The 20,498-nt window shown below is 45.8% G+C and overlaps 1 protein-coding gene across 4 annotated transcripts in view; it reads left to right on the top strand.

The window, feature by feature from the left end:
* The window catches only part of LOC103176796 (neprilysin), a 44,260-nt gene that overhangs the window by 10,849 nt on the left and 12,913 nt on the right, over positions 1-20,498 (top strand). For all 4 annotated transcript variants that reach the window (XM_007890625.2, XM_007890582.2, XM_042339002.1 and 1 more), the window contains 5 exons: positions 12,661-12,741; positions 12,828-12,923; positions 14,304-14,422; positions 15,153-15,218; positions 19,789-19,923. In XM_007890625.2, the coding sequence (XP_007888816.1) occupies positions 12,661-12,741; positions 12,828-12,923; positions 14,304-14,422; positions 15,153-15,218; positions 19,789-19,923 (497 nt within the window). The remainder of the gene's footprint in view (positions 1-12,660; positions 12,742-12,827; positions 12,924-14,303; positions 14,423-15,152; positions 15,219-19,788; positions 19,924-20,498) is intronic.

Genomic DNA, 20,498 nt, shown 5'->3' with positions numbered 1-20,498 from the left:
CTAGTGTCCTGGCCAACAAATTCTCCAAATAAAATTGGTCTCTCACTCCGTTGGTGTTAGTGAGACATTGCTGTGCAGAATTCGCTATGGCATTTTGTCCACTAAATACAGTCAATCCACTTTATATTGTCTCCTATGAAACACTTTGAGATGTCGTGACAACATGACAAGGCACTATATCAAATGCAGGGATAATTATTATAAATATAAGTCAGGCAGTAATAGATCTAATAGGGAGTTTACGAGGAACATCTTCACCAGAGGGTGGTGAAAATCTGAAACTCACTGCTGGAAGCAGTGGTAGAAGTAAGAAGCATCAGTGTGTTCAAGAAAAAACGTGACATTGAATGAGAGAGAGGGAAATAGAGGGGTAAAGTAGAAGGTGATAGGGGGTGGGGACTTGTGTGCAGTATAAATATCAGTATGGTTGGGTTGAATGCCTGTTTTCATGCTGTATCACTTTTTGTAAATATTAGAAATGACTACAGATTCTCTGCTCAAAGTGATTTATGTACATACACTGCCGGAATTAAGCCAGCCCTCTGTGGTGGTCTTGATCAGATCCTGAGCCAGTTGGGTCTGCAGTACTCCAGAGCACAGCCAGCCTGGTTATCAGCAGGATTTGGAAGGGCAGAGCAGCCATTGGGAGCAGGGAATCTTCCCACTCAGTCTGATAACCCTGCAAGCAAAAGACTTAATGACTAGTCCTAACTGGACAGGATTTAGCAAGTTAGACTAGCAGTTCCCCAACATACACTCTGGGGGTCCCCAAGCAGTGACTTTTGCCAACCTGTGCCTAATAAAAATCCCTTCATAGTCTGGCCCCACCCTACCTCTGTGACCTCCTACCCAACCTACCTCTGCGACCTAGCAACCCGCCCGCTCCCTCCGCTCAGCTTGCTCCAGCCTGCTCGTCTCCCAACCCACCCGCCCTACAATTGGCGGGAGAGCCTTCAGCCACTCTGCCCCTAACCTGGAATTCCATCCCCCAATCACTCCACCTCACATCCTTCAAGTCCCTCCTCTTCAACCATGCCATCGGTCACCCCTCTTCCCCTCCCCTCCCTTCTCCCCCGCTGACCCCAGCTCAGGTCTGAAATGCTGTATACTGTCCAGCGCCTTGGGACATGCTCCCGACATGAAAGGCGCTATACAAGTGTAATCTTGTTGCTGTTGTAATACTTTCCAGAATTAGGTGAGCAGGATGCATCCATCAGGGAAAGAGAGTGCATTCCATTCCAATATTCTATCTCTGGAATTTGCATTTGTGGGCAGGATGCATGGAATTCTCAGTTTTGTTTGGATACTCTTAAGCATGGTGATGGGTTTTCATGGGTACATTGTGCAGAACAGGGAGGCAAACAGGGAGTCCTGAAAACCTCTGCTGCTCATTGCCCTGGACACAGCAATTTGTCACCACACTCCACTTCCTATTACTGAGTGGATGTTCAATTCAGCAGAACGTTTGCACCGGAGTGAATACCGCATTTATCAATGCCACTGTTCTTGCAATCACATCTCTGTTATCTCAGGCACACAATTTGCCACCATCTATGTAGGTGTTTTTGCTAATAGAAAACTGGACTGTTCATGGATCAATGAAAGTGAGAGTCCAGTTTAGGTATTTGACTCTCCCTCAATCTATGCATCACAACATCAACTAGTTCCCATTCCTCACTGGACACACATGCATTCCTGCAATATACATTATATTAGAATCATGCACATACTGAAAGCATCAATCACTTCTGCGAACCAATCTCGATGCTCTGTTGTTATTATTCTCTTTCCAGATCTGATCCATTCATCATGGTTAATCGAGGAAGGGAGGGTTGTACAGATTACAGCTGTGACATGTTTAGAGTCTGGGACTGGAGCCTAAAGAGGCTTTTTCCAAGGGTCAGGGAGCAGGCCTGGGTGTTGGGGTTGGGGAGCAGGTCTTGCCCATATCCCTTGATCTAATATCTATCCACCTCAGTCTTGAAAATGTGAAGGGATCCAGCTTCCACAGCCATTTGAGGGAGAGAGTTCCAGATTTTCGCTATCATTTGGGTGAAAAAATGCCTCTTAATTTCACTCCAAAATGGCCTAGCTCTAATTTTAAGATTATGCCCCTTGTTCTGGATTCCCCCACCAGAGGAAATAGTTTTCCGTATCTACCCTATAGAATTCCTTTATCATTTTAAAAACCTCAATCAGATCATCCCTCAATCTTCTAAACTCAAGAGAATACAGACCAAGTTTATGCAACCTGTCCTCATAAGTTAACCCTTTAAGCCCTGGTATTATTCTGGTGGATTTGCGCTGCACCCCCTCCAGAGCCAATATATCCCAAAACTGAATGCAGTTTCCAGGTGGGGTCTGACCAAGGCTCTGTATAGTTGAATCATCATTTCCTCTTTTTTATATTCCAGGCCCTTTGAGATAAAGGCCAACATCCCATTAGCTTTTTTAAACCTGTGAGCTTGTTTTTAGTGATTTGTGTACGTGGACAAACAAATCCCTTTGCTCTTCCACAGTTCTTAGTTACTCTCCATTTAGAAAATATTATGTTTTGCTACTTTTGGAGCCATAGTGGATGACGTCACAGTTCCCCACATTGAATTCCATCTGCCACAGTATTGCCCAATCACTTAATATTTTTAAGTATCTTTGTAATTGGATCCCTGTAGCTCAGTGGTTAGAGCACTCGCTTTGCAAGTGAGAGACCTGAGTTCAATTCTAGGCAGAGGGCGAAACCTTGGGCAAGTTTCCTTACTCCACACGCCTAATAATAATCCCTCCAAAACCAAAAACAATATTAAATTGGTCATTTTCAATCTACGACTGTTTGTGGGACATTGCTGTGTGCAATCGGCTGCCGCATTCGCCCACAAATATACAGTCAATTCACTTTACAGTGTGTTCTGTGAAGCGCTTTGGGACGTCCTCCCGACATGAAAAGCGCTATATCAAATGCAAGTATTATTATTATAATTTCCTGCTCCCATCTACACAATTTAACACAATTAAACTGAGAAACTCAAGACTATGTGGAATGATGCCTCTTAAACATAGCTGAAAGTATAAAGTCAGAGGCTGAAGGAATAGAGATATGCAGCACATAATTGCTGTAAATCAAGTATACTATGTTTATCCGTCCAGGCTTCGTATGGCTAAGTAATTTTGAAATCATATGCAGGATTCAGATTAGAGCCATACTTATTAATATCAGATGTTTTGTCAGACTAGTATGGGGGAATTTCTTAATTCCCAATTAAAGGTTGCAGCCTTGAGAGACGATGGATATTAATGATCTGAGTGGGATGGGACGGAACTGGGCCAGAGAACAGGCTAAAAATGTAGTCTCCATACAATACACATCTAAGGTTCACTCTTAAATCACCTCTCAATTAAATCTCTGCAACCTCCCTTGGTACGCTTCCAACAAAACTTCAGACACTCAAGGATTTCTCTTGTTGGGAACTAAATACAAATTTTAAACAGTGGATTATATATCATACATTTCGTCCTCCCAACAGACAAAAATAAAGCGTGAGTCAATCAATTGTATGTATTTAAAAACTACCAATTCCCACAAGTCAGATGTGTGGCCAGGTTCTCGCTGATGGGCAGCCGCAGGTTTATTGTGTTTGGAATACTGCCAACATGTTATTAGCCCCGGCTGGCAATTTAGCATCAGAGCAAATAGATTGGCGCCAAGCGACTTCGCTGTTTTCCCATTCAATATCACTAACAGACCCAGGCACAAAAGGAATGAAGCCAAAGTTAAGTTAATTCGACTTTTACTGAACTCGTGACAAGCAGTGTAGGAAGCACCCACGTACTAGAGATGAGCACGCACAAACTCTCTTTCAAAATCCTTTCTTCTTTGTTTTCAAACCCCATTTGAAGACCTATTTCGTTGGTTGGGCATTCAGCCACTTCCCTCCCTGTCCCATCTCACTTCCAGCTCAGGCTCACTCTTAGCCTTTGTAAGGCACTCCCTAAGTGAAAGGCATTGCATAATTGCAAGTTGTTGTTGAACTTTTCTTGTTGTCTTTTGTGTGATTGCACTGGAGTTCTTGGCATCTCTAAGATTTTTTTCTTTATCTGCATACTTATTGACATGCCTTTGCGTCCTGACTGCATTCCCACCTCTCCCAACACAAGTATGAGAGCCTCCAGACCTGATCTAACCTCGGGTCTTTTTATTCTCCTAATTCCCTGTCCTTTGATCATTCTGTTTTCCTCCATTATCTCTCTTCCCTGATCCTCCTCCTTTTGGGTTGGCCCCTTGTTGGATACAAGGAAGAAATGGGAGTTAAAAGAAGCTGATCAGTAGTGCAGTTAGTTCACCCTCCTGTCTATCGCCCTGGGACTCCCTCCTGATCCGAAAGGCGCTATATGAATGCAGTCCTTTTTTCGGGCTCTGGTCTTACCTCTCCAGTATCAACTCATTGTGATGGTCGTCTTCTACTGCTCCTGGATGGGTAGCGATAATCTCCGCCCCCTGACTGTATCTTTCTGGATAACTATGTTGGCCTAAAGTGACAGTGGAATATCAAATCAACCCTTTGTGGCGGTCCACAGTATTCCAACAATATTCTGTTGAGGCAGGCAGACCAGCCGCCCTGACTTGTCCGCAGTGCTGGAGATGCAGACTAGTCACTGGGGCTGGGATTCATCCCACTTTGCTCCTGTTCACTCTGTAAGCCAAAGCCTTTAACAGGTGTACTCTGACCTCAGCTCAAGCCCAGGTGACCTCCCCATAAATTCTCCAGGTTTAGGTAAGTAAGGTGTGTCCCTCTGATGAAACTTTGCATTCCAAACCAGACAACTGGAAATTTCTATGCATATTTGAACTGTTCCAAATCTTTGGAGACTGTGAAGTTAGATGATGGGTTTACACGTATCAGATACGTGGTTGACAAAAAGTGCTTGATGCTGTATTCGATAGTAGAATGGAACAGGGGTCTCTGCCTGACAGTGGATGGGTGGTTAGATGGAACGATGGTCTACTCGACCTAATGGTGCGATGTTACTATAATAATAATAATCTTTGCATTTGATGTAGCACCTTGTCACATCTTTGAGATGTCTCAAAGCCCTTTGCAGAATATTTTGTAAAGTAAATTGACTCTATTTTGTGGGCAAAAAGTGGCAGCTAATTGTGCACAGCAAACAATCATGGATTGAGTGACCAAATTATTTATTTATGGAGGGAACACTATCCCCGGAAAGCAATCTACCAAGCGACTAACAACCAGGTTCCTACTTACTGCTAGGTAAACAGAGGTGTGTGGACTAAGGAAATTTGCCTAAGGTTTTGCCCTGCCTGGGAATCAAACCTGCGTCCTCCCACTTGCAAGGCGAGTGCTCTAACCATTATACTCCGGGATTCCACTTACAATGACTTTCTAAAAGTTGTCTTGAACTTTTTTCATTGTATCTCTCTGGCTGTGTAACAACATTAGATACTTGTGACCTCTGGCTGTTTTCCTCTGAACATTAAGGAACTATTTTAGCTGCTGTGTGGGAGCTGAGGAAATGTCCGTCTGATGGGTTTAGTCCTTTGTTGGATATGGGGAAGAAATGGGAGTTAGAAGAAGCTGATCAGTAGTGCAGTTAGTTCGCTCTCTTGTCCAGCGCCTTGGGACACATTCCTAACCTGAAAAGCGCTGGATAAATGCAATTTGTTGTTGAGGTGCTTTCAATCTGTGCATTGAAAATGTGAAAAGGGTGAAACTAGGTCAGACACACATTCAGAGAAACAAATTCTACTTGGAACAGAATTTCCATTGAAACTTAGCTTCTGTAAAGCTCTGGATCTCAGGTTCCCTATTGGTACAGTGCTCCGAGAGTCCGGCCAGCGTGAAGGGTGCTATATGAATGCAAGTTGATGATGCTGTATGCAGCACTTCTCCATCTCAGAGGTTGCAGGTTCAAGCCCCACTACAGCATTTTGAACTCACGTAGTCTAGGCTGACGCTACATTACAGTTCTAGATCGTACGTTGCATTGTTGGAGGTGCTGTCCTGCAGATGTGATGTTAGCCTGAGGTCCCATTTTGCCTGTTCAAGTGGGCGTTAAAGACCCTTTGACACTATTCTGAAAGAGAAGGGAGTTTCACTCTGCCAGTGTCCTGACCAACAACTTTATGTACTACTTTATAGTAAATCTTATGACTCACTTTGAGACATATCGGAGCACTTAACATTGGTGGAACCTGACACCGAGGTTAGGGAAAAGGTGACCGTAAACATGGTTGAAGAGGAAGGTCTTCAGTCGTGATCTAAAAGAGGGAAAGGAGGGGGCAAGGTGGAGGATTGAGGGAGAGAGTTCTAATGTTTCCGGGCGTAGTGGCTGAAAGTGCGGCCGTCGAAGGTGGAGCGGGGGAGGGACGAAGGACAAGGAGGAGGCCAGAGCCAGCCAAGCGGACGCAGTGGATAGTGGAGTGGGGAGGGAGCATGCCAGAAAGTAGGGAGGTGCCAGGTTGTGAAGGGATTTGTAGATGAGTGAGAGGATCTTGAAATAAATCCGTTCTGTGATAGGGACCCAATGCTGCCTGGCGAGGACTGGTGTGATGGGGGTACGGAATTTAATGTGGGTGAGAATACGGGTGTGGGTGAGAATTATTATTATTATTATCATGGTAATGGTCCTGAGGGAATGCCCTTGTCCTCACTGAGTAGGATAATTATTAGTAAGCATCAATTTTAATGATGGGTTTGAAGAGTTTTCCAAATTCTTATGTGATATTCTGTGCTGATAATAGTTATGTGATTCAATCCAGAGCCATTTCTTGTTGCCATGGGAACCTTGCGAGGCTAAACATCTGTCCTATACAGCACCTTCCTTTCATAGCTAATCACTGATGCGTGTTAGTGGGGGGGGGGGATATGGAATCACACTGAAGAGAGGCTTTTAGTTAGTTGTTGAAACCTTTTTGTTTATGGAAATAATTACTTTGAGTACATGTTCCTTTTTTTTTGAGAGGTCTTGAAAGCCTTTGTGCAGCTACACTCTGTGGCTCAGGTGAGGAGAGGCATTCTCTCTCTCTCTCTAACCACGCTGCACAGTTAATATCTTCCAATCCAGTCACTTTAAGCATCAAGTGGGTAGAACCTGTCATGTCAGCAAGTATCAAAGGGAATCAGACAGCTATTTGGCAAAGACATTGATTGAGGGATGAGAGATGGAACGAAGGAGGATTGATTATTTACTTTGGAACCCATCAGGTGGAGCAGACTAAGCTTTTCCAATCCTATGTTCTTGTATGTTCATGTGTTCAAGCATGTTCCTGCAGGTTCATGCGTAGGCTGTATGTTTGTGTGTTCATGTATATTCTTGTATGTTAATGTGCTCCTATGTTTCTACACATTTTGGTACATTTCTGTACAATCCTGAACATCAACTGAAACATCAACAGGGCAAAATTTCTGTCTGTGTCACTATATCACCCACATCATATGTTGCATTTTCCACCCCAAATTGTGCAAAGTCAGTCTGATCTGTGTGTATGTGTGATTTGAGCCTTTGAAGTCCTAATTTTACAAATGATGGAAATGAGTTCGTGGGAGAAACTATCTGAGCAGATCAGGCTACAGTTGACCTATATGTCTCTGTTTAGCTAGCAGTAAGTAGGAACCCTGTTTTAGTCAATTGGCAGGTGTCTTTTCCGGGGATATTGAGTACTGAGTAAGATTGGTGGAGTCCTATAGTTAGTTTGAGTACTGGCTTCGCAAGCGAGAAGATATGGGTTTGATTCCCAGGCATGGCGAAACGTTAGGCAAGTTTCCTTCCTCCACAGGCAATAAGTAGGAACCCAGATGACAGTCAATGGCAGATTGGTTTCCAGGGGTAATAATACCTTGAAATTTTTTTTAAAAAAAATTTGATCACTCAATCCATGACTGTTGTCATTGGCTACCGCATTTCGTCCACAAAATAGTGTCAATTCACTTTGTTCTGTGAAACGCTATGAAATGTCTCGAAGACGTGGCAAGGCATTATATCAAATATAAGGATTATTATTATTATATTGACTCTATTCCATTTTCATGGTCTGATAGTTGAAAGCTTACAGTCATGAAATAACGCCAGTTTCTGTAAACTTGTCAGCACAGGGTCACCAGAACATATTAGGGTTGATGTGACATTGATGTTCCCTTGGCAACTTTCTGATCAATATTCCAGATCTTGAATGTGGTTCACTATTGGCACAACCCCGTGTATACACCACCCACTCTCTGCCAACCTCTGCTCCGCACAGGATCCTGTTAGAGATTTATGATCTGGGTGAAAACTATGAGTGAAATCAGTGGGGAGTGACCAAATTATAACTATTATTATTTGTTTGTTTTTTTGGAAGGGTTATTACCCCGTCAATTTTCTAACAGCATCAACAACAAGATTTCATTTATAGAGCGCCTTTTACGTCAGGAGGACCTCACAAGGCGCTGGACAATTGGGTCAGGACCTGAGCAGGGGGGAAATGGTCAGGGTGAGGGGAGGGAGGGAGGGAGGGAGGGAGGGAGCGAGGAGGGGGTAGAGAGGGGAGCTGAAGGCACGGTCAAAGAGAAAGGTCTTGAGACCGGCCTTGAAGGAGGAAAGGGAGGAAGCAAGGCGAAGGCACTGGGGGATGGAGTTCCAGAGCCTAGGGGCTGAGAGGTTGAAGGCCCGGCCACCGATGGTAGGGCGGTTAGGGCGGGGGATGTGGAGCAGACTGGAGCCAGAGGAACGGAGGGTTCGGGCAGGTTAGGGGGATAGTAGGTCGGAGAGGTAGGAGGGAGCAAGGCCGTGAATGACCTTGGAGGTGAGGATGAGGATCTTGAATTCGATCCTCTGGGGGATGGGGAGCCAGTGGAGGCGAGCGAGGGTGGGAGTGATGTAGTCCCGAAGCCTGGTGCGGGACAGTACACGAGCTGCAGAGTTCTGAATGACCTGCAGCTTGTGGAGGGAGGTGCCGGGAAGGCCGGCGAGGAGAGAGTTCCAGTAGTCCAGCCTTGAGGTGATAAAGGCGTGGACCAGAGTTTCAGCAGCGTGAGGGGTGAGGTAGTGCCGTAGTGCGATGTTCCGGAGGTGGTGGAAGGCGGTGCCAGTTGTGGTGCGGATATGAGAAAGAAAGGACAGCTCAGGGTCGAACAGAACGCCGAGTTTCCTGACTGGCTTTGAGAGGTGGAGAATGCAGCCTTGGATGCTGATGCTGTCAGCGCCTGAGGTGCGGAGGTGCTGACGCGAGCCAATCAGGAGGGCCTCAGTTTTGCGGACGTTGAGCTGAAGAAAGTTGTCTCTCCTCAACTCCACCGATGTCGGACACGCAGGCTATCAGGACATCGGTGTTTCGAGGAGTTGAGGGTAGAGGAGGAAAGGTAGAGTTGGGTGTCATCCGCATACATGTGGAAGTTTACCTCATGACTGCGGATGATGTCACCAAGGAGGAACATATAGAGGGTGAAGAGGAGGGGACCAAGTACAGAGCCCTGAAGGACACCACACGAGACAGTGCGGGGGCTGGAGGAAAAGCCGTGTGTGGAAACAAAATGAAGACGGTGGGAGAGGTAAGATCTAAACCACTCAAGGACAGGGCCTTGAAGGTTGAGGTGGGAGGACAAGCGGTGGAGGAGGATAGCGTGGTCGACCGTATCGAATGCAGCTGATAGGACGAGGAGGCAGAGTGACCCCTGGTCGCAGATGGTCAAGATGTCATTGGTGACCTTGACCAGGGTGGTTTCTGTTCTATGGGCAGCACGGAAACCCAACTGAAGGGGTTCGAATAATGCATGGGTGGAGAGGAAAGAGCGCAGCTGGGAGGTGACAACCTTTGCAAGGACCTTGAACAGGAAGGGGAGGTTGGAGATGGGCTGGTAGCTTGAAAGCTGCGACGCATCAAGGGAGGGTTTTTTTCAAAGTGGGAGTGATGGTGGCAGTTTTTAGGGGAATGGGAACAGAGCCAGAGGAGAGGGACAAGTTGATGATGTCTGTGAGTAGTAGGGCAAGGAGGTAGAGCTGAGAGATAAGGAGTGGGGATGGGGTCAAGGGAGCAGGTGGTGGGTTTCAGGGACAGGATGAGTTTGGTGACAGAGGGTGGGGAAACGGGTTCGAAGGTGTGTAGGGGAGGATGGATAGGAGTCGGTATGTGGGAGGGAAGGGGTGGGGGATGGGTGGAAGTTGGAGGGGGAGTGACCGCGGAGCGGATTCTCTTGATTTTGGATTCAAGGAAATCCAGCATCTCCTCGCAGTGAAGGTTGGAGGAGATGACCTGCGCGAGGTGGTGGGGGTGGACGGAGGAGTTGGGATGTGGTAGAGAACAGAAGCGTTAGATTTTGAGGAGGTCCAGCCAGATTTGCCGGTGGACTGTTAAGCCAGATTTGAGGCAGGTGCATTCAACGGAGCGGAGGTGGGTGGTGAACCAGGGGGAGAAGCGAGAGTAGGAGACAGTACGGGAGGTGATGGGGGCAAGAGTGTCGAGTGTGGAGGAGAGGGTGTTGTGGAGGAGGGTAAGAGCAGAAGGGGGGTCAGTGAGTAACAATCAAGTTCCTATTTCCTGCTAGACAAACAGAGGCGTATGGAGTAAGGAAACTTACCTAACGTTTCACCCTGCTCGCCAATTAAACCCAGGTCCTCTCCATCAATCGACTAACAACCAGATTCCTACTTACTGCTAGATAACCAGAGCTGTGTGGAGTTAAGGAAACTTGCCTAAGGTTTCGCCCTGCCTGGGTGCTCTCGCTTGCGAGGCAAGCATGCTAGCCACTAACCACTACGCCACAGGACTCCTAAATTATTATTGACTATGGTGGTGTTCCGGGAATGTTCTGTGTCAGGCTTTGGGTTGGAAGAGGACTCAGTGGTGTGACAGAGCATGTGCGGAGCATGCTGCAGGGATGATATGAATGCAGAGTGTTGAAGGTCGCCCTGTGGGCAGCGATCACACCATTCCGCAGCCGCAGCCCTCACTCTGTTCTTTTAAAGCCTGGTATCTGCCTTCCGTGTGACTTGCATGCTTGGCCCTGGAATGTACAGTATGTGTTTATGCGGTTGTTAGATGCCTCGCTCTGCCATCAGCAAATCAGATGCACAAGACAGCACACATTCCACTCTGACCAGAGCGCATGTCACTTTGCTGAAGGCACAGGTTCCAGCTCAGAGTCAATACAGTGTTTGGAAAAGAAATGTAGCAAAATTGTACAGTTCCACAGCTGAAGGGTAATAGTTAGGGAGTCCTATTGTGAGGTACACAGCATATACCCCTCTGTGTGAGGTGCACAGCATTTACCCCTCTGTGTGAGGTGCACAGCATATACCCCTCTGTGTGAGGTGCACAGCATATACCCCTCTGTGTGAGGGGCAGTGTGTTCTGGGCATTGCATCAAATACAAATGTTATTGCAACACCCAATTTTTTTTAATAAAAGCGAGTCTCCACGCCCCTTCAATACCCGTGATAATTAAAACATTTTCACATATCAGTTTTCTTAAAAAGCACAAACTGCAGACGGTCCAAAACACATCTTAGACTGGGAGGTTTCTGAAGTTTTACTAAACAGCATAATGTGACGGAAATAAATGCTTTGCTCCATGTTAGGACTTTGAACTTGTACTTTCCACAATTAAATAAGCAGGGTGCGTCCCTCCAGAGAGAGTGTGCAACTTACATTCCAGACACAAGGGAGCAACAAACAGTATCTGGTTTGGATACTGCTAAGCACAGTGATTTGTTTTTTACATGTGTTAGACACCCGGACGACCAAAAAAAGAGATTTGCAGGAATCAATGAAAGAGCAAAGGGAAAGGTCCTAGTTTTAGCACAGAGAATTGTTAGGATGTAGAATGTCTGACCTGAAACTATGGTTGAAACAATATGTAACATCTTTAAAGGGGGATTAGATAAATATTTGAAAAAGAGAAGCACAAAAAAACAGAACATTGGGAATGGACAGATTATTCTTGCTGAAAACTAGCAAAGACATATGTGGCCAGTCTCGTGGTTTGATGTAAATTTCCAGGGTTCTGAATGGAAGGAAGCAAGATACACATAAAGAGAATCATTAAAGGAATCATAAGAGTGTACGAATTGCTGGATGAAAGAAGACCAAGGTCCATCCAGTTTGCCTTCCACCATCTTGGCAGTCGAATGCACATGTCATGTCTCAAACCATATCCTGTATCATGGGATATCATTTCCTAAAATAAATTTATCTGATTTGCTTTTGAAAGAATCAAAAGTTTATGCTCCCACTGTCTGCCTGTTTCATACATTTGCTACTCATTCACTACAGTAAACTTTAGATTATTTTTTTAACCAGCAAGGTGCCTGTTAGGTGCGGAAGCAATTTGAGACTTTATTTCGAAACTGGTGGCCACCTTTTTGTGAAGAGTTTCATTATTTAAAATGTTTCTGCCTTTTACTTTTGAATATTTGTCACCGCCTCCCAACCCCCACCTCTCTATAACACACAACACTGTTTGTGTATAACACACGCACAGCATCCCATACCATACAGCACTACCTGTGTATCAACACACATTGCGAGGCACTGTGTTTTACACTCACGCACCGTCCCACACAGCGCAGTGACCTCTTGTTTGTGTGACCATCTGGAAGTGAGCTGCTGGCCACTGGCTATACACATTGTATTAATTACCGAATGAACCCTGATACCTGCCTCTTTCTCAGACGTGCTCGAGATGCCAGACAATGGAGAACCTGAAGCCATCCGGAAAGCCAAAACACTGTACAAATCGTGCACCAATCAAAGTGAGTGTTCCTGCCCTGTGTGTGCCAGGTTTCCCCACAGTGCCAGAAGCACTCACAACACTAACCTCCCGATTGTGTTCCTGCAGCTGCCATTGAAAGTAAAGGTGGAGAACCATTGTTGGCCTTGCTTGAAGATGTATTTGACTGGCCCGTAGCCTCCGACGACTGGGATACGAAACACGGTAAGGTCAAAGGAACAAGCTCACAGACCAGTCTGACACTCCAGTGCAGAGCTGGGGGTGGAGCAGGAGCAGGAGCAGAGCTGTATTGTCAGAGGTGTTGTCTTCATTAAACTATATTGGCCTGAGATTCACATGTAAATGTAGCCTCAATGAAAGGGACTGTCTGAAACATAAGAACATAAGAATTAGGAGCTGATCTATTCTAACACCACCTACCCGCCTTATCCCCATATTCCTTAATCGCTTTATCCACAAGAAATCTATCAATCTCAGTCTTGAATATGTTCAAGGACTGAGCATCTACAGCCTTTCGGGGTAGAGAATTCCATAAATTCACTACCCTCTCTGAGTGAAGAAGTTTTTCCTCAACTCAGTGCGAAAGGGCTTACCCCAATTTTAAGACTGTGACTTCTGGTTATAGTTTCTCCAATCAGGGGAAAAAGTCTCCCACTATCTATTCTGTTGTACCCCTTCATAATCTTATAGGTTTCCATGAGATCACCTCTCATTCTTCTATATTTTAGAGAATATAGGCCTAAATTGCTCAATTTATCCTCATAACTCACCACCCTCATCCCTGGTACCAACCCAGTTAATCTACGTTGTACCCCCTCCAAGGTGAGTACATCCTTTCTTAAATAAGGAGACCAAAACTGCACACAATACTCTAGGTGCGGTCTCACCAGGGCCCTATACAGCAAGACTTCCCTACGTTTATATTCTAAACCTTTTGTAATGCCAACATACCGTTAGCCTTCCTAATTGCTTGCTGTACATGCAAACTAACTTTTTGTCTACTGGTGTACAAGGACACCGAAGTCCCTCTGAACGCTAATAAGAGGGGAGGGGATGGGGGTCAGAGAACGCTTAAGGCTGTGGGTTTTCTAAAGTGTCCCCGTGTCGTATCACAGTATTGTATTGTATTTCAGTCTGGCTCCGTGGTAGCACTGTCGTATACGAGTCAGAAGGTTGTGGGTTCAAATCCCACGTCAGGACTTGGGGACGTGTTGCATTGTCAGAGGATTCATTCTTCGGGTGAGATATTAAACCGAGGTCCCATCTGCCTGTCCAGGTGGATATTAAAGATCCCAAGACGCTATTCGAAAAGAGAAGGGAGTTTCTCTTCCTTGGAGTCCCGGCCGACAACCTCCCCTAAATTAATTGATCATTTACTTCCTACCCACACTCACGTACACACAGGACAGTATTCTCACACACAACTAGTTGCATTTATGTAATGCCCTTCACGGGAGGGTAGCTTCTCGCTTAAACACGCACACACATACAAACATGTGCACATGGGATCAAGCTGTGTAGCTTCTAATGATCTATACCTGCATGAGGATGCTGGGTGGTTACTCTTTCTGTCCCTCTATTTAGGTGGCAACTGGACGTTTGAGAAAGCTATCGGGAAGCTGAACAGGAAGTACGGCAAACGGTATTTAGTGGACGTTTTTGTTGGAACAGACGACAAAAACTCGAATGCGTATATTCTTCACGTAGGTTCCCCCTCGGTCACATTCATTCCCTTCAAATACTGTCTTTTTTCTCCTGTCGATGGCCTGTCATCACAAAGTAACTCCAAAATCAGGGAGCCACTTTGAATCGGTGGCAGATTGGACTTGTGTTAAAGTTCCTTATTATATTCTCAAAAGCATCAGAAATATGCTTTAGATTCAAGGAAATGCAGTAATCTCATTAATGTATCTTCATGTATAATGTGGGGGTGTGTGGGTTTGTGGGGGGAGTGAGGGAGCATCAACACTAAAACCAGACAATGTGATAAAACTGCTTATACCGCTCAGGAGTGTGTGCTTCCTGGGTACAGTGATCTCTTCTAGCTGCAGCTCATTCTCTCCTTCCCATCCCGGGGGCTATAAAGAATTAAATTTAAAAAAAAGAATTTGGTCACTCAAACCATGACTGTTTGTGGGACACGACTGTGCTCAATCGGCTGCTGTGTTTCTCCCACAAAATACACAGTCAATTCATTTTACAATATATTCTGTGAAGCGCTTTGGGACGTCTCAACGACGTGATAAGGTGCTGTATCAAATGCAAGGATTGTTATTAGCAGGCGTAACATATTGTTCCTTGTAAAATTGGAAAAAAAGGAGGAAGACTGTTGAACTAAAATGTCTTTGGAATAACGATGATGAGGCCACACACAATATGAAAGGAGTCACTGCCACACACTAACTGTTCTTTCTTTCTCTGTTGGAACGGAAGATCGATCAACCGTCTCTGGGTCTGCCTTCCCAGGACTATTATGTGTGCACGGGTGTCTATGAGCAGGTACCCAGGTTTTATAACTCTGTTTTGCTTTTATCTGCTATATTGCAATTTCCCAATTACTGCTTACACATGGTCATAATACTGTTATAACAACTGGCATTTACACAGCGCACTCATGCTAAAATAGAAGTCTCAAAGCACTTTGCTTACATATCCAATAACGCACCTTGCATATATATATATATATATATATATACCAACGTCCCATAAACAGCCACAAGGTGAAACCTTACAGGAAACCCCTGATAACTCGTCACTCCAAGGGAAAAAGGGCTCATCGATGAGTTATCCAGAGTGGCGAGTTAGTCGTATGTATAAATATATAAAAAATGCACCCAGGATATTGACAGCATGATCACTTAACTCGTCCCTGGTTAACTTGTCACTACGATTTATCAGGAGTTAACTGTATATGACCAGTATAACTAGTACCGTGACTTCAAACATGACATGATAAGGTGCTACATCCAACCCTAGGATTATTATTATTAACCAGCGAATGATAAACAACAGATGCAACTCAAAAAAGCTGTCCAATGAGAGAATGTAGCCCTTTGATAATGTAATGGTGTGCTGCCGTCTGAGACTTGGACTGTGGGACACTTTAGATATCTGGCGAGCTGCAGCTTGGAAGTGCTATCCAGTACCAGGGCTGGCAAACCTGCTCCGATTACAGACAAACACTTCCTGTGCTTTTCTAACATCCACTGTAAGCTCCCTGGAACTGACTCTAGAGCTGTTTAGACCTGTCCGTTCCTTCTGCTCAGCAGGCTCCAGCCTAATCCAAGTCCCCCACTCAGCCCACCCACCATCTATGATCGGGCCTTCATCCTCTCTGCCCCCACCCTTTGGAATTCCATCCCACAGTACCTTTGCCGTGTCCCCTCCCTTGCCTCCCTCAAGACTCAAGACACTCCTCTTCAACCAGGCCTTCGGTCGCCTCCTATCCCCACCCTCTCTGCCTTTAACCCCTTCTGATCCCAATCCCCTGTTCAGTCCAAATCCCTGACTGCCCAAGTCCTTGGGATGTCCTCCCAATGTGAAAGGCAACTATAGAATGTAATGTAATTTGGTGATGGTGTTGCTACTTTTACACGGGTCAGCTTGGGCTTAATTTATGTTGCCTGACATCATGTGCGGCTCTGATAGCACCACGATTAGGGAATGAGGTGGACCCCTGTCTCCGGGGGATAACTGCATCCCTGTGACATGGCTTTTCAGATGCTCTGATGCAAACGGTCGTGAAGCAAGGTAACTCAGATCAGGAGCAGAGATTGCTGAGTCCGACCTCTGGAAAATATTAACTCACTCTCAGCGCGCCATGACTTGCCAGAGCTCCTCAGTGTGTGAACTCAGTTGTTTTTAGTGAACCCAGTGACTGGGGTTAAGAGTAGGACAGTCCAGATTTCAGATAATCATGGTTTCCCACAAACACCAGGTCTCTGGAGGCTACGTGGTATTTCTTTCAGGGTTTGGCCAAAGTGCTTGCACACTACAAAAGGAAATGGGGAGGTGAACAGGAGGTCAGGCTGTGTGCTGCCAGCCTGGCTAACGTTTCCACATGTTCCCACAGGCTGCCTGGTTCAGTCTAACTTGGAGTATTAATACTCAGTGCACACAGTATTTGCAGAGTTGTGTAAAGTATCAGTTAGAGTACCTGCCTCACAAGTGAGAGGAGCCGGGTTCAATTCCCGGACGGGGAGAAACCTTAGGCAAGTTTTCTTACTGCACACGCCTCTAGCACTAAGTAAGAACTCGCTTGTTAGTTGATTGGTGAATCACTTTCCGAGGGTTAAAGGGTTATAATCCCTTCAAAAGTTATAATAATAACTTTGTCACTCAATCCACCACTGCCCACAGCACGGAAACAGCCCTGGTCAAAGTCACCAATGACTTTCTGAACATCAGTGTTCAGGGCTCCCTCTGCCTCCTTGTCCTCCTCGACCTCTCTGCCGCCTTCGACACTGTCGACCACTCCATCCTCATAGACCACCTCTCCTCTTTAATCTTCGCAGACCTGCCCTTGTCTGGTTCGATTTCTATCTCTCACCATCTCCACTTTGTTGCCTCTAAAGGTTTCTCCTCCAGCCCCCACACTGTCATGTCTGGCATACCCCAGGGCTCTGTCCTTGTCTCCGCTTTAATATCTACATGCTCCCCCTTGATGACATCATCCGCAGACATGGGATCAACTTCCATATGTATATGGATGACACCCAACTCTATCTTTCTGCCTCCACCCTCAACTCCAAGACCACTGCTGTCCTGACAGACATCAAGTCCTGGATGAGGGCAAATTTCCTACAGTTGAATGTGAACAAGACTGAGGCCCTCCTGATTGGCTCGCGCCAGCGCCTCTGCACCTCAGGCTCTGGCAGCATCAACCTCCATGGATGCACACTACAACTCACCAAGCCAGTCAGGAACCTAGGTGTCTTGTTCGACCCTCAACTGTCTTCTTCCCCACATCCAACCCATGACCCGCTCTGCCTTCCCTCACCTCCATAACATCCCCCGACTCCGCCACTACCCCACCCCTCAGGCCGCTGAAACTATTGTTTACCTCCAGACTCGACTATGCAAACGCCCTACTTGTCGGCCTTCCCAACTCCTCCTCCACAGGCTGCAGATAATCCAGAACTCTGCAGCCTGTGTCCTCTCCCACACCAAACTCTGTGACCCCATCTCTGGCACGACTCCATTGGCTCCCTATCCTTCAGAGGATCCAGTTCAAGATCCTGGTCCTCACCTACAAAGCCCTCCATGACCTCGCCCCACCCAACCTTTGTGAACTCCTAACCCCCTACCAACCCGCCTGCTCCCTCTGTTCAGCCGGCTCTGGCCTGCTCCACGTCCCCCAACCCACCCACCCCATCATTGGTGGGAGAGCCTTCAGCCACTCTGCCCCCAGCCTGGAATTTCATCCCCCAATCACTCTGCCTCGCCCCCTCCTTAGCCTCCTTCAAGTCCCGCCTCAAAATCCTCCTCTTTGACCATGCCATCAGTCACCCCCCTTCCTCTCCCCTCTCCTCCACTGACCCCAGCTAGGGTCTGAAATGCTATATATTGTCTAGCCCCTTAGGACGTCCTCCCGACGTGAAAGGCACTATACAAGTGTAATCTTGTTGTTTGTGGGTCAGTGCTGTGTGAAATTGGCTGCAGCATTTTGCCCACAAAGTATAGTCAATTTACAGTATATTTGTGATAAAAGGATTATTATCATTATATTATTATTACCTCCTTCAACAATACATCACTCACCATTACATTCCTCAGCAGGACAAGCCATTGCCTGCAGCACTGAGTTGCGACATGCTTGTTTGTGCCATTAATGAAAACCATCTTTGGGCTCTTGCTGCAGTGCTAATAAGCTACTAATGTTCCAGTTACTCCTCATTACAGATTACAAAGATCACACGAGCAGGGCAGGTCCCCAGAGGCTCAGCTATTTCCCCTGCCAGATAATTGTTCCATCTCCAATGATGACTTTCTCTGGTTCCCATTAAGCTTAGATTAGGCATGAGGTAGCTTCACTCAGTCAGTGTGTACTCTGGCTCTACTGACACACCAAATGTTGGGATTCCAGAAGCAGTCATCAATTCTCCATTGGAGGCTTCAGCTCCAGACAAACCAACTGGAGTAGGAATGGATCTTATTTTCCAAACTCCCAATTCCAATCTAATTGACATTATGTCATTGACTTGATGTTAGTTGGGCCACTCTCAGCAAAGCCAGGCAACCACTCGCTCTACTCAGGACAAGAGATAACCATAAGCTCTGAGATGGTACCCTGCGTGAATGGATGCTATATGAACATGGAAAGTAAAGTTTCATTCTCTAGTCATTGTTTAAATTCCTTTTAAATACTTTCAGGACATTAGTTTTCAACAAAACTAATGACAGCAAGCTGCAATGTTCCAGATCATGATTTTAAAGGCTTCCTTGCTTTCTTTCTCTGTCAGCCTGGCTCAGTTGGTAGCATTCTCGTCTCTGAGTCAGAAGGTTGTAGGTTCAAGCCCCATGTCGGTACTTTAAGCTCACAGGCTAGGCTGACACTCCAAGCAGCACTGGGGGAGCAGAATATTGTCAGGGGTGCCGTCCTTTGGCTGAGACATTCATCCAAAGTACTGTCTGCCTATTCAGGTTGGACGTTAAAGATCCCATGGCACTATTCGAAATAAGAAAGGTGTTTCTCTTGGTGCCCTGGTCAACAACCCCCCAATAAAATTGGTCAATCACTCCATGGCTATTTGTGGGATATTGCTGTGCCCAAATAGGCTGCTGAGTTCACCTATAAATACACCAGTCACTGCAATTTACATTCAATCCTGTGAAGCGCTTTAAGACGTCTCAACCATGTGAGCCCTATATTCAAACAAAGATAATTGCAATGAGGGGTGAAAAGTGGTGTATCAGAATCTCAGTAAAATGAAATAACTGATCACGCACTAGCTTGAAAGACTTTCGGAATTGATCGATTGCGAAATGCTGGTTTATTTTTCCCTTTGCTGCTCTGTGAGGTTTTAGTGCGATTACGAATTGCTGATCAAGACTCGTTTCTTCTCCACAGGCTTGCAAAGCGTACCTTGCGTTCATGATCAAAGTTGTCAAGCAGGTTCGCAAGGACAGAGGCTTAAATGCAAGCGAATCAGTAATCAAAGCTGAAATGATTCGAGTGATGGATCTGGAGAAAGAAATTGCCAATGTAAGAGTGTGTCTTTCCTGCTTTAATGTTAGGTTGAGAATAAGGACTACAGAACTGGCCCAGTTCATTGTTTGTCTCCAGAACAATGTTCGTCTCCAACACTGTTAATGGTGAGGGGCAACAACACAAAGGAAAATCAAGCACAGTATAGACAACATTAGCAGGGAAGCAAATAAGAAATTAAAACCTCTTGGTGAGTCCAAAACAAAGTATAAACAGATCTAAGAGAGAGTTCATAGAATCGTACAGCACAGAAGGAGCCCATTCAGCCCATTGTGCCTGTGCCAGCTCTTTGAAAGAACTACCAACTGATCCCACTCCCCCACGTTTACAGCAGGGCTCTGCAAATCCTTTTCAGGTACCTATCCAATTCCCTTTTGAAAGATGTTATTAGCTCTGCTTCCACCACCCTTTCAGGCAGTGCATTCCAGATTTTAAACTCGTGTGTAAAAAAAAATCTCTTTGTCTCCCCTCTGGTTCGTTTGCCAATTATCTTAAATCTGTACCCTCTGGTTACCTACCCAACCACTAGAGGAAACAGTTTCTCCCTATTTACTCTTATCATGGAGTCCTGT

The sequence above is a fragment of the Callorhinchus milii genome, unplaced genomic scaffold (genome assembly GCF_018977255.1).
Source record: "Callorhinchus milii isolate IMCB2004 unplaced genomic scaffold, IMCB_Cmil_1.0 Scaffold11, whole genome shotgun sequence".
In the NCBI taxonomy this organism is placed as follows: Eukaryota; Metazoa; Chordata; class Chondrichthyes; order Chimaeriformes; family Callorhinchidae; genus Callorhinchus; species Callorhinchus milii.
The sequence above is the reverse complement of the archived record's forward strand: the minus strand, read 5'-3'. Positions and strand labels throughout refer to the sequence as shown.